We start from the raw sequence: 15105 nt of genomic DNA on the forward strand, positions 1-15105 counted from the left end.
GGGCGGGGGGAGGGGAACGCAGGAAGGTGGGGGGGGGGGTTGGGGTTTTTTTTTTTTTTTTTTTTTTTTTCCAGTGAATCATAATCTGGGCTCAATTTCATAGGCTAGCAGAAAACAACTGGAGTTGGGTTGGTATGATATTTAAAATCACCTTAAAGTCCTATTCCCAAAATAAAACAAACAAACAAAAAACCACACAAATAAATAAACAAGCAAACACCCATCACTTTTCGCGAAAGGGGTGGAGAGGAACAGTTGAAAACAAGAAGGGAAGGCTATCGACTCTACACTCCTAGGAAGGAGACACTGTGGGTAAAATCCATGTGGGTGCTAAGCCCCTCCAGAAGGCTATCGGTGCATGGGGCGAGCAACTTCAGTGGTGCCCGGAATTTTCTCCAATGAGCAGGGGAAGTCAGCACCACATTTTTCTACTTTTACTTTACACAATACACATACTACATATGGGCTCCCCCTAAATCGGCAGCCCATCTCTTATGCAAAGCAAGATTGCTCGTACACCACACTCACACACACAAGCAACACCAAGGCTCGAACATTACACATCAGTATTTAGGGTGGAGCCTGAAGCTTCCTGCCTGCAAATTACCATGAACACGAGATAGCCCATCATGACATATTCCCAGGGTCATGGTAAGTAGGACACGTCTGTGCAGTTCTGTTTTGAGACAGGGTCTTGCTGTGTAGCCTGGCCTGACCTTCAGTTTAGCCATATTGCCACTTCAGCTTTTTGAATGCTGGCATTGCAGGTGTGCACTGCCCTGCTTGCTGCAGACACTATTTTAATTATGTTTTTCTTTTTCTTTAAAAAGTTACTACACCTGGAAATAGTTTATTGGTTTGAGGAAAGGAATATAATGGTCTGAATAAAATTTTGAAAACCGTATACACTACAAGCTGTTTTGTTTCATTTAATCACTGTCAAATGGATCACCCCACCCCCAGAAGGGTGTCTAATGAATGAAAATCTTCTCATGCTTTTCAGTTCAGTGTATTTACTTATGCTAGAACTCAAGTTTGTAGATAAATGATAAAAAATAGGTTCATATTTCACATGAAATAGTGATACCAGCCACAGTATATAAAATGACCACACTGCAGTAGAGACAGACACACAGACACAAAAGGAAGCACAGAAGGTCAGTCAGTACAGTGGGAGACTGGACAGAGGAGAAGGGTGGAGCTTAACCTTTTGACCATCCAGAGGACCCCCTACAGAAGCCCGAGGAGCCCCAGCGTCCTGTAATGGCAGAAAACAAGGCATGAGACCATCTGGAATACACAGCAAGGTTTCAAGGTTCCTTTGAAGGAATATGTGTGGTGGCAAATGTTGCCTGAGCACAGTGGCATTTCCAGACTGAAGGAGGCCTGTTCTCAAGGTCAGGAGAAGGGCGAAGACTTCCCATGAACCTTTAGACTTGCTTTAAAGCTTCGTGGGGCCTCTTCTGTTCATTTGGTTTTCTTGGTCTTGTGAGACCTCTATTTTCCAACTCCAATTGGGAGAAATGGAACTATAGAGTAGATCCACACATGACCTTTTTTGGTAGCTGCGGGGTGTAAGATAGCCCCGTGGCTCTCTGTCGGTGAGTGATTTATGATCACCTATGTGAAAGAGGGCAGAGACTCCCCTTTCTAGTTTTGGCTGACGTTGAGGACATTATGGGGGCACTGATTCGCTTACTTCAAAGAGAAAGGGTGAAAGGGTTTTCCATGCAAACCATTTTGCATTAGAGCATAGGACAGTTGGGAAAACACAAAGATACCGGAAAGGAAAAAACACACCGATCGATACCAGATCGGTATCAATAATGTCAATTAGTTCACTGAGAGGCTGTACTAATCAATCACTCGGCAGTGTCAGCATGTGTCCAGTGAGTAACAGGACAGCAATCTTGCTTTTCTATGACTTGCCTGGTACTTGCCACACAAGGGATCCCAAGAACAGAGGTGGGGAAGGTGGGCGGAGCCATGATTATTTCTCAGGAAGTTAGGAGCAATGCCGTACCTGATTGGCTGCTGTCTCCTCTGGCTCCTGGATGTTGAAGACGTTTGCGCTGTCGGCACCCAGCAGGCGGCGAGCCATTCTTTCCTCATAAGTAAGCCTCTGCACAGAATAAGTCACAGAAACACAAACTTAGGGGGAACTCCCAATCACGCATTGCTTATGGAAAAGGAATAAAAACATAAAATAGGGTTGGACATTTTTCTGTGACTAGTCTCCCGTCAGCTTCATAGCTGCGTCGGAAAGAGTCTGCTGCTTCTCCTGGCTTTGTTCAGTTTGGCTTTTCTCCCCCGCTTCTGCTCCGTGTAGTCTAAATCCAATATTGGGAGCTGAGATAACTGATCCTGGCAGCTACCACCTGATATGGCGCAGATCCATGGGAATGATCAGTGACAAGACTAAGACCACATAGGGTAGCTGTGTCTTCCTTATCTTTAGGAAAAACAAAACAAAACAAAACAAAACAAAAATCACGGAAACCAAAACAAAACAGAAGAAAAAGGATGCTTTCAAGACAGCAGAAAAAGGCTTAAAGGAGATGTTGTTTCATGGGCTGTCACAGGCTTCTGAACATCCATGCTGGCCCCAGCCAGTGATAGAAAGAAAGCTGCTCAAAAGGGCAGCAAACAGAGCCCAGAGAGGAAAAGCAGGTGTTGCGGGCAGAAACAATCTGATCAGTCAGTTACCACCACACACAACGCACAGACTATGCTCCATCAACCTGAGCACACTGCCTCAGCCACTGTACAGTGTAAGCAACGTGAAGCAAACACAATCCACACAGAATGACTACACATGGCTGAAGTAAGGGCAAGTCTGTGCCAAGCCAGCATCCAGCATCCTCAGGTCGCAGATGTGCACTGGCTGCCCACTGGGAGGAAGAGCACACACTTGCTGCCTCCAGCAGTTGGCTGGTAATCCTGCTGGACCAGTTCTATGTGGAACATGGGAGCAGCTTTGTTGTCTGCTAATATAATTCTTGCACTTGACTGTTGGTCCTATGTGTCTTAGAATTATGGATCTGGGAGGAACTTTGAGAATTCACAAATTTCTTTAGGGGCCTTTTCCAACAAGGGACCGGTTAGAAATAAGGAATAATTAGTAGGGTAGGATTCGTAAAATATGAAGGTACAAGCATTATTTCAAATGACCCTCAAAACGTCTGAATGTCAACACAAACTGTTCAACATTCTCTAATCAGAAAAATATGTTGGATGAATTTACAGTTTCCAGTAATTGCTGGTTCTCGTCCCAACTGAAACTGGGAAGTGAAACAGATCAAATGCCAAACAGCCCAAAGGTTGAAATTATTTCATTTGCTAAAGAAATGGCAGGGGACAAGAAGAGGGTGTCCGAATGCTTCAGGGAGTGGTTTGGTCCAGTACAACAATGCAAAGTGATTTTATCAAGTCTGTCAAGATGAGGGAGTTCAGTTTTCAAATGGGCTCTTAGTGCTTTTATCGTTGCTTCTGACAAAGTCTTCCTTACATTCTGGTGGAGAATTTTATCACCATCAGTGGAAGACCTGTTCTGCATAGGCAGAAATAGTGACTGCATACCTACTCCTTCACCAAGATGCCCCAGCTTCCCCCAGAAGCCAATCTCACTTCCCAGTTTGGTTTTGATGCGAGTGTGATATGTGGAAATACAAGCTCTTGTCTATAGAAGCCAAAATAAATAACAGAATATTAGGGATTGGTATGAACAACTCATTTGAGAATCCTTTTTTTTTTTTTTTTAAAAAAAACTCAGTTTCCTTGTTCTAAACTATCAAATGAAGGTTACTATGAATGTTTACTTATTGCTAAACAGATAAATATAGATAATATATACATATGTGAGCTGTAACTTATAAAAGTTTTACTTTTAATCCAAGAGAATCCTCATCCATAAGGATTACTTAAATAAAAAATGGATTGTGTTGGGGAGGAGTTGGAGAGATGCCCTCACCTGGCTAAAAAAAAAAAAAAAAAAAAATTCCCATAAGCATCTGTTTTAATCTTCCAACAGCTTTTGTTGACAGAACCAGGGAGAGCTTCCAGCGTGTGTGCAATCATCGGTTAGGGGTGGGGGTCACATACTTCCCTCTTTTGCAGGGCCTCAGGAGCCACTGAAACAAGCATCACAAAGCTTGCTAGAAGCTTCATCTTCTCTAAGATATATCACGATGAAAAATCCCCACAAACCTAGAGCATTTTCTGCTCTGAAACGGCATCTGAGATGATTTTATGCAAGCTTACTCTTCTGGTATTTCATGATAATGCCAGAAAAGACTCATCTCCTATGTTTAGGCTACCTAATCTGCTAGCTTTTCCCAGCCCTTTAAAACCTCTGAGATGATACAAAAAGATTAAGCAAGCAAACAAACTCAGCTACGGAAAATTTAAGTAGGGATGAACCATCTGTTTCCCATCAGATCTATGGTCATAGTTAAAAACCTACGGCCTTAAGGCATAAGTAGTTTCTGTTGTCAAGTGTGGTAGTATTGCTTTAAAACTTGGAGCAAGACAGTGGGACAGGCATTACTGCGAGGTGTGGGAGTAGCGTGTACTCAGTCAAGGAGACTAGGACTCAACTGCAGCAGTGGGTTTTCTAGCACAGGTTATCCTTTCGTTCCATTTCACTGCTTCTGGGCACTAGATATCCCAGAGTACCTTCCTATTTCCTCCCAAGGAGCCACCTAGCTAAGATGGACTCTCTGTGGGTCCTTTATAGCAGTGTATATCATTTGTTGTGGTGTCAGCCCTAGTTGCTGCCATCAGTACTTCCGTTTCTCTCCTACTCACTAAGAGGGATGCTGGGATTCAGAGATAAGGGCAGAGTCTTGTGGACAAGTCTTATGAAGGTGAGCCTGAGTGAACCAGAGGAGACCTGGCTAGTGGGGCTGGGGTCCCAAGGCAGCCCCTGCTCCATCCGTACCGGTTGGCCGTTGTTCAGAAGGTCCTCCTTGAAGCGAAGCTTCCGTTCCAGGTCTTGGATGACAGCATCCTTTGTGCCTTGAATCTCCTCATCAGAGGCTATTCTAGCCGTTCTACTGGACTTCTTTGGGAATCCCCTGCACAACAAAAGCGTAAGTACAGTTAACTGCTGGGCACGCGCACAAGTCCAAGTTGGCATTCAAGTTCAACAAAGCATAGATGCCATTCATGGCGCATCTTTCTAAAGCATCTGCAGCTACTCATGTGAAGAGAAGGTGCTTTCGGAAGTTCAGGAAGCACTAGCTGGAACCTGGTCTTGGAGAAGGTTCAGATACCCACGGGGGGGGGGCATATTCAGCGGTGAGGTAAATGCCACAGACAGAAACCACCTGGGTTTCAATTCTAGGGAGTAGCAACGCGAAATGAAAATATGATGTGTCTTCCCATGAGGCTTAAACAGACTCAGCCTTGATCTTGGGCAAGCTTCTTAAAGTGGCTTAAAAAACACACATAAGGGGTCTGGAGAGATGGCTCAGCGGTTGAGAGCACTGACTGCTCTTCCAGAGGTCCTGAGTTCAAATCCCAGCAACCACATGGTGGCTCACAACCATCCTTAACGAAATNNGACTCCTTCTACTGGAGTGTCTGAAGACAGCTACAATGTACTTACATATAATAAATAAATAAATCTTTAAAAAAAAACACACATAAAAATATATAAAGATGAATGCAATGTGCGAATGTTAAGAGGACTTAAAAAGGACAAATTTCTCTCATGATTTTTAAATTTTTCTGGTCCTTCATAATTCAATGTATCAAACGACAAGGTTAGAAGCGTCATTATGAGCAATGCAGGAGTAGCATCATTTGCCAGGTACACTTGGGGGGTCAGGATCTAGGGATGTAGCCTAGTCGTAGAGTGCTTGCCTAGCATGCATTAAAACCCTGAGTTCTATACTCAGCAGAGGGAAGACTGCATGTACTGTAATTCCCGCTCTCCCAGCACTAGGAGGTGGAGGCCAGAGTCAGAGAGGTAGGAGTTCAAAGTCAGTGTTGGCTACATAGCAAGTTCAAAGCCAGCTCGGGCCATGCAATACTCTGTCTAAAAATGGTGAAAATCCTTCATTGTGTCTTATATATCTTATATGTCTAATATAAGGGGCATTCTACGTAGAATTCTTAGTGTGCCTGCCTTTTGACTATGACCCATCATAGGATATTTCTCACTTCCAGTCTCACGTGAATGCTCAAAACACTGTGCATTTGAAAGGGTTTCAGAAATTGGATTTTCACATTAGGGATATTCAACCTGAGTCACATTTGTTACATCTCCACGAGTTCTATTTGACTAGTGTAAGTCTGTGTTACAAGACCTTTGGAGTGGTTTTTTACACAAGAGGGCTATGACAGGCATTGCAATGGATGGTAAGCCTTAAATCTAGACTTCTGCAGTAGGTCACACTGTAAGGAATAAGCAGCAAGACTTTTCTTTCCAAGGGCTACAGCAATTCCTGCACTGTGCACCAGGGGGCACCAATGTTGCGTGTTGGATAGGCGTGGTCTCCTGCTGGTGTCTCACACAAACTGCTTCCTATTTCTCTTCCTCTTCCCTGATTACCTCAGTGGGTGGAAATCAATGAGAGAGGAAAAACTATGTAAGTGGAAAAGGCATAGCCCATCACTACCCTATTCAACATAGTTGAATTTTGGGGTTTACCAAAAAAAAAAAAAAAAAAAAGAAAGAAAGAAAGAAAGAAAGAGAGAGAGAAAGAAGCAAGGCACAGAAGGATGCATATAGTACTATTACTTATAAAGAGGCAAAAGCTAGAATCTGGTGCGCTCTGAGTGTACAGACCAAGGGGACACCACGACCCAGAGGAGCTATTAGTGGCAGATCGGCAAGATCATTCCAAACCTGATTCGGTAGAAGCAGACACTCTGGGCTGGAGTCCAGCAGTCTGTATTTAATAAATTCTCTGGGTGATTCTGATACATGTGAAGGTTGGATAAACAGACTCCGGGAAACACAGACATGGGGAAAACCATAAAAAGAAGCGGGCTATCAACTCAGACGTCCACGGTAGTGGTTAGCTTGGGGGAGAGTCAGTGTTCACAGCTGCTGAAGGATTTCAGAGGTACAAGAAATGGGCGTTTGGGTTTATTTCGAATACACATAAATTATGTATCTCGTTCAGCAGGATATTTCTAAATAATAATACAAAACTTACTGTAAAATTATCATCACCCATCCGACACCATTGTTGACCATGTTAAGAAGTAACGGGCTTACCAACTTTTGATTTCTTATTGATCTATTTAACCTTGCTGGGAAGCACATAAGCAGAAACTGCAAGAATCTCGTCACTGCTCCACTGCCTACGCTGGTCGCCAGTGATGCCACCTTTGCTGGGGACTGTGCCCCTAGTCTTCCCAGCAGTCATTCTCCCCTATGCTCCACACCTCTCTGAATTCTTCTTGAACGTTCCTGATTCTGATAGGTGTTTATCCTGAATGCTTAGGGAGTCAGCCTCTGTCATGGTTTGTATAGGCTTGGCCCAGGGAGTGGCACTAGTCGGAGGTGTGGCCTTGTTGGAGTAAGTGTGTCACTGTGGGTGTGGGCTTTAAGACCCTCATCCTAGCTTCCTGGAAGCCAGTATTCTGCTAGCAGCCTTCAGATGAAGATGTAGAAAGAACTCTTAGCTCCTCCTGTACCATGCCTGCCTGGATGCACATGCACCCACCTTGAGGATAATGGACTCAACCTCTGAACCTGTAAGCCAGCCCCAATTAAATGTTATCCTTTGTAAGACTTGCCTTGGTCATGTCTGTTCACAGCAGTAAGACCTTAACTGAGACAACCTCCTATTCCAATGCAAGGGCTTAGAGAGGCGATCTCCTGCCCTGATGGTAGTTCTAAGACAATCGGAGTTGTTTGTTTGTTTGTTTTTTAAAGATTTATTTATTTATTATATGTAAGTACACTGTAGCTGTCTTCAGACACTCCAGAAGAGGGCATCAGATCCTGTTACGGATGGTTGTGAGCCACCATGTGGTTGCTGGGATTTGAACTCTGGACCTTCGGAAGAGCAATCGGGTGCTCTTACCCACTGAGCCATCTCACCAGTCCACAATTGGAGTTTTTTTTTTAATCTAGGTAACAGCCCTGGGCCACTGAACGGTGTGGACTGGAAGTGGGAGGAGAGGCTCCTGTATTCCCATCTCTAAAAGGAGACATAAAGGGAGAAACACCCCTCCTCTTTCTCTGGCAGAAACGTACTGTCTCATCCCAGCCTTGTTCTGTAGGTCAGCACACCCTGCGTCTTTCATCGGCTTGTAACTGAGTCTCCTGATATTTACAGAGGGAAATAGCCTAGTTTCCAGGTCCATCTAGTCCGGTCAAATTTGCCCCTGTACACTAGAGTTAACCTTTAAGGAAACACAAAATCCGTGACTTCTTTAACTTTTGTTCTCCTCACTTGCAAGTGACCTTGAGATTTAAGGACGGGGAATGAGGCAGAAACTGGAAGCGAGCTTGCCTATGGCACCAATAGAGTTACATGAATTATGATTTAGAATTTAGCTTTCAGTCCCACGCAGTCGTTTAACAGGCATACTCATGGTCTTCTGGGTTCTTACAAAGGCTTTTTTCCAGTTATGTCATCAGCCTTCACCTTAATGTCCCCTTAGGAAAAAGCGGACCTAAGACTCTCCCATTGGTAGTGCCCCTTGCTTGTATCCCTCACGCATCTATCATGCTGATGGTTTGGATTCTTAAATGGTTTTTCCCCACCGTGGCTGCTTTTGCTCGCCACAGCACACACCTAGATGTTTCTGTAATGAGAGACTCCATGCGTTACCTAGCTTCACTTCCACCTTTCTCTCCTTTCCCACCTCTGTCAAGGATACTCGCGCCACAACATCTGAAATCAGGCGACGGGTAAAAAGCCAAGCCCGGGACAAGTCACTTTCACGCAGTTTTGGAAGAAAGCTTTGTGCTGACTTTGCCACAGCCTGGGAAACATAAGAGTCTGCTTCGGAAGCGCCCTGGAAGACAAGACCGAGGGCAGCCAAACGCGTGTACGTGGATTGTGCGTGCGCGTCGTTTCCTGCTGTTACGCAGCCGAGCCTAGACTACCCTGGAGGAGCAGCCTCGGCTGACGAAGGAGCCTGTGAGGTGCGGACCTACTATGCTACGAGCTGTGCACAAATAAGAACCAAAGGGGCAAGAGGATGAACAGAAGAGAAGGTCAAGAACTGAAGAGACCATCTAAATTACAGCAATGGAGAGCTGGTGTTTATAGACTGTTGCAATTCTCTGGGACAGGTAACACCTGTCTTTACTAGAAAGCGGGTCCTGGAACTTGGCAAACAAGTGTGCTTGACTTAGGATAACTGCTCTGGAATATTTCACAGAGAGGTCATTTATCTTGGTGTGGTCTCGGCCTCTCAAGTGTTTATCATTTCAATAGTATAAGATAAGACTACCCCCCCCCCACAAAAACCCTTTCCAATTCTCCATTATTTTTAACAAGTCAATTCCACAATGACAACAATTTATCAGTATTGTAGTAGGCATCTTACTCTTGAAGTCTAAGCACTTAGGAGGCAGAGGCAGGAGGCTCACCGATTCCACAGCTGTCTAGGCTATATATGCAGACTCCGTCTCAAAAACACCAACGAACCAAGCAAGACAAGCAGCAGTGGAAGAAAATGGACATAATTTCTTGTTTCCCCCTAGTCTTAAGACATTTTTCTTTGCTTACAGGACTGAAGGAACTCAACATTGTCTCAGTTTTGAACAATCTTACTCTAGTAAGAGTCAACCAGTTGAAAGATCAGTGTAACCAATTCTACAAACATTTACAGAGCGTTTGGCAATGAATGCCTCGCGGTAGCTTAATCCACCAATGCAAATTCTTTTAATTCTAGGAAAAAAAACCAAAATAAAACATTTGTTTTGTAAGGCAAACAATTGCATTCCTTGGCGACATCATGAAATCCTACACATTAGACATTTCATGCATAAAGATGAAGAAAAGCAGCTTTGTCTTGCATAGCCTCGCCTCTGCGTTGTACAAGACTGCAAGGACAACTGCATCCCACACAGGCCTAACCTTCATCACAAACACTGACTGATGATCAAGTTGGGGAATTGATTAGGAGCAAACCGAGTGATGTTCTGTGAGCCATTCGAACAGAAGGGAACCAGAAAAGACAGTGGCTGAATGACCTCAGAGGACTCTGCAAGAGCTTTCTAACACAGTCACAGGAAGAAGGGACGTGGACAAGTGCCAGTCATTAAACATGTTAAGAGACTCTGCCTGAGTAATGGTTCAAAAACAAGAACCTGTCTTTTACCACTTAAGTGTGTCAAGGGTTGGGCTAGACACCTAACGACTACGTGTCTAGGTTTCTTCTTCTGTAGAGTGTAACATGTAAGTGTTGACAAAATGTAGGTCATAGAAGAGGGTACATACCTGGCCTAGTGAGAGAGGATGACACAAAACATCCATGGTGAAGGTAAATCACAGAGAAGAGATGGGCCAAGAAAGCTGGCTGGATGGGAAGGATTTTAAAAGACCAGAAGTTTTCTAGAATGGGTACCCTAACCCTAACCCTAACCCTAACCCTAACCCTAACCTTAACCCTAACCTTAACCCTAACCTCTACTGCCTGGCTTTTCAGAGCTCCTTCTGCTCTAGGTGCTGGGATGCAGAATGGATGGAAATAATGTCACACTGCTCATAAAATCCTATTCTACAGTGGAGATGACTGAGATGGGAAAGAAAATGATCCAAGGAAAGGGCATCACACGGGTTGTAAGTGCCACATCCTGTCAGGTAGATAGATAGATGGCCTACATGAGAGCGGTCAGGTGACTTAATAGCTGACAGTGTAAAGGACACCTGTGTGCAGACCTGTGGAGTTCTCGGTAGTCAGTGCACAGTCCCCATGGTCAGAATGAATGGCATCATTTCTCATACCTAATTTTAATTTGGAACCTTTAAAAAGTGGTGTGTGGTGGGCAGAGCTACTCATAGGAACACTTCGGAAAATATTTGAGAAAAAGAAGTTAAAAACTGCAGGTGGGGTTTAGAGTAACGTGCAAGGCTGGCCTTAGAAATCAAAATGGAGCACTTGAGAAGGGAGACAAGGGGCAAGGGATGTGGCCTCGTTTCTAGGGCAAAACGTTTGAAGACTGTGCTGCGGTTGAAAGTGGCAGGGTGGAGTTTGCTTCCTCATGTGGACCTGCCTCTGACAATGGAAGAAGAGCTGGCTCATTAGGAAGTAAGGCAGCTGCTGACAAAGGGGTGTTCTCCCTTCGGAGATGTAGAATTCAAAAATAATGCTTACTCAAAGTAAACTGCACTCAAAGCAGATCTTGTCACAACTCTCCACGCGCAGAACCAAACCTGAGCCAGTAAACAACTCGGAACGGGCTTCCTGCTCTGCTTCAGGGTCTACACTGAGTCCAACTGTGCAAAGAACCTGACAGAGCAGTTTACCCTGGCTTTGACAGAAATAGTGTCCATGTGTTTGGGGCAAGAGCATTCAGAGCATGTATAGAAGCACCCGAAGGTAAAACCTTCCAGAACAGGCCTCCCCTAGGTCCCGCCTCCAGGTTGGTTCCTGCGGACAGGGCAGAAACACCTCTGCAGAGAATAGCAGCTGGAGCTCGGGCCTGCCTTGCCAACCACTCTAGTCGCTTTACATAGGTTGAGCGGCCCGAGGGAGACTCAGTTCCACAACCATTTCAGGGCTTGAAATCACAGGCATTCTGGGGTCCTTTCTATATTCAAGGGTACCATACATTCAAGAAAATGTAAAAGGTAGCATTTTTAAATCAGTTCTATTTTTATATTGAATTTAAATGCTATGCCAAAATGGCTAAAGTCCAAAATATTGAGTACCGACAGCTCTTATTTAAAGGGCCGCAGTTAACTACAATAAGACTGAATTATCTTCCCACTAATCTCTGAGAGGAGCGAACTGAAGAGGCTCTACACACAGCTCTTCACTGCATATGCGGTGTGTACTGTTGTCCCGCACTTAGACTGAATGAGCTATCCCTGGTCAGACATGTGTTCATAGAATGATCACCTGTACAGCTCCTGGAGGCCTTTGCCTACAAAGCTACTGGGAGACACAGGTGTATCTTTCTGTGAATGCCTAATGACAGGACCCGGGGGATGCTTCCAATTCCTCCAGTGGGAAATGTCAGGAAGAAAGGAATAACATGTCTCAGGAAGAAAGGAGTAGCAAGATGTCTACCAAGTCTGATGCCCCGTATGTCTGCTGGGTTCTCTATCTACTGCTTATGATTTAACCAAGGGCTTGATTTGAAAAATAAGTTAAAATGCTCCGTAGAGCTAACATTTAACTGTAAACCAGAATTTGTCACATCTGCAAAAGATCAAGAAGGCTGTGTTGCTTCTGTCACTATTTTCTTCAATCTGGAAACCCAGGAATGAGACTTGCAGGAAGGTCGGGCAATGCACTCTAGGCTGGTTCATAGCAAACCCTCTTTGCTCAGGCTTATTCTAGGAGCTGGGAAATGCCCTCACTTACTGCATGGAGAACTATGAGTGTTCCCCCCCCCCCTGCTTGTTCCCTATAAACCAGGGGAAACAGAGGACACTGGAAGGTTTGTAAAGAGCTGAGTGCTTAAAGGATGAACACTCTCAGTCCATCCACACAAAAGGTCTGCAGGCACAAGCTCTTATTTCTGACAAACCAGGGGTAATATTTGCAGCCAAAGCTCTACTAGTGTAAGAGGGGAAACTGAGAGGTAGCATACACTGAATAGGGTGGCACATGCTGTAATCTCAGCTCTTGGGAGGCAGAAGCAGGAAGAACAGGAGTTTAAGAGGAGCCTCAGTAACATCGTGAGTTTGAGGCCAGGGTAGGCTCCATGAGACCTTGCCTCAAAAAAGCCAGAGACAGGAGTGTGGGGTAGAGAGGAGACATAGGGACAGAGATGGGGGCAGGGAGGAAGAAGGACTGGGAGAGAAAGAGGGGTTAATGACTGATTCATTGCAACGGGCTGGGGGTTACTTGTATGTAATCCCAGGACTTAAGGGGCAGATGTTTGAAGACAGTGGGATTCTGTCTCAGACACTGGAACACTGTGGCTATGCCTCACACCTTATGAGAACATAGTCCGATACTGAGGATGGGCAAAAGACAGTGTGCCTATCTGATCCTAGGGAATGGAAGTGACCTGATCCAACCCCCAGACTGACATACACAGGCCCGCTAGAGACCGAAATGGCCACAGCATGCCAGAGGAGACCATGCTACCCAAGACTCCTCTATCAGACCCCAAGAATGTCTTCTTCAAGTGAGGGCAAATTCCTTCAAGACCCAAGGCAGACACAACACAGCCATGGCTTCCTGGACTGTCACAGACCTGAGCCCTAATCTGCCACTACTATTGTGTGGCATGGAGCTTGGCAATTCCTTGGTACAGTTTCCACCGGCACAAATCAGTGTGGCTTCTCCATTAATTTTTAAAGAAATGTTAGGAATGTCTGGACTCTCTTGTGGTACTAATTGATTAATTAAAGACTAATTGTGACACACACAGCTGGTGATAACGAACAGGCGCTCCTGTTACAGGATGCAAGCCCTCAGAAGGGGCATCCTTGGAAAACACTTCACAGCCCAGGCTCAGAAGGGACCACTGTCTCTGTCAAGATGACTAAGGGCATGACCACACAGTGCATGCAAAAGGTGACTTGGATTAAGTTCCCTATAAGGCCTCTTTGTAGCAGATAATGCTTCCTTTTCTACCAGTGAAATGAAGGCTCAAACCAAAAAACTAGAAAGGAGTTTTTCCTCGGGCAAGCTCTCTGACTCAACTTTCAACAGAAGCCCGTTACCATGTCATTACTATAGGAATCTGCTTTTTGACTTACGCACTGGGATTTGAGAAGAAGCCAGATTTCAAACATGGAATTCATGTAATTGACATTTAGAAAGTTCGAGACAAGACAAGTCACTGACACTCCCCGGTTAAGGCTAGTTAGCTACAGCAGAAGTTGTGCTCATTATAACCTAACTATATCCCAACAATGGGAAGCTTTAAACTAAGATTAAAATTCTGTTGTTTTTCACTCCTGTTTTGTCTCTGGGCATCTGGCGAACTCTGCAGGAAGATTGCAGAAGGAAGAATAAAGACACGGGTTCTAGCCTGCTTGCTACTAACATTTACTCTTTAAATTTTTTTTTTTTTTTACCTTTATGTTTATTTATTTACGGAGGTGCCTGTATATTAAGATGCTCACATAGAGGTCAGTGGGCAACCTGTGAGAGTCAGTTTTCTCTTTTATTATGTGGATTCCTGGGCAGAATTCAGGCCCTCATCAGCACCGCTCTGAGCGCCAGGGTCTCATGGATCCCAGGCGGGCCTCAAGGTTGATGTTTAAAGGGGGTGACCTTGGTGCTCTCTCTGAGTCTCTATCTGAATGGTGGGATTACAGAGTGCTGGAGTCTGCACTCAGGACCTCGTACACACTACGTAAGCCCTCTGCCAACAGAGCTACACCCCAAACCTGCACTTCCTCGTTTTTGAAATATGCTGCGAAAGATGTGCCAACTTAGTCTTTACAAACCTTGCCCACACCTGTGTGGTGTCTGTTTAGAAGGTTTTTACTGTGCTTTTGTAAATAACTTGTCTTTAACAATTTTAGAGGATTTTAAGGGGGAGGGGGCTGGAGAGATGGTTCAGTGGTTAAGAGCATTGACTGCTCTTCCAGAGGTCCTGAGTTCAATTCCCAGCAACCACATGATGATGGCTCACAGCCATCTGTAATGGGATCTGATGCCCTCTTCTGGTGTGTCTGAAGTGTACTCACATAAATAAAATATGTGTGTATATATATATATATATATATATATATATATATATATATATATTTTTTTTTTTTTTTTTTTTTTTTTTAAGAATGAGTATATATTTTGTAGGTTGCTGATCCTGCCTGGAGTTTTATGGTTAGAGGACCTAAATTATCTTAGCATTATTTAAAAGGTACTCACAATGTTTTGTTGTTTGTTTTATTTTTTTTATTTTTTAAAGATTTATTTATTTATTATATGTAAGTACACTGTAGCTATCTTCAGACACTCCAGAAGAGGGCGTCAGATCTTGTTACAGATGGTTATGAG

General features: G+C 44.4%; 1 protein-coding gene across 4 annotated transcripts in view; it reads right to left on the bottom strand.

The window, feature by feature from the left end:
- Palld (palladin, cytoskeletal associated protein) overlaps positions 1-15105 on the bottom strand; it is a 383084-nt gene that overhangs the window by 22163 nt on the left and 345816 nt on the right. For 2 of the 4 annotated variants that reach the window (XM_021219923.2, XM_029531813.1), the window contains 3 exons: positions 4940-5075; positions 2024-2122; positions 1208-1258 (listed from right to left, as the gene is read on the bottom strand). In XM_021219923.2, the coding sequence (XP_021075582.1) occupies positions 1208-1258; positions 2024-2122; positions 4940-5075 (286 nt within the window). The remainder of the gene's footprint in view (positions 1-1207; positions 1259-2023; positions 2123-4939; positions 5076-15105) is intronic. The other 2 variants (XM_021219925.1, XM_021219926.2) reach the window with 1 other exon arrangement.

This window comes from Mus pahari, chromosome 19 (assembly GCF_900095145.1).
Source record: "Mus pahari chromosome 19, PAHARI_EIJ_v1.1, whole genome shotgun sequence".
NCBI classification, from domain to species: domain Eukaryota; kingdom Metazoa; phylum Chordata; class Mammalia; order Rodentia; family Muridae; genus Mus; species Mus pahari.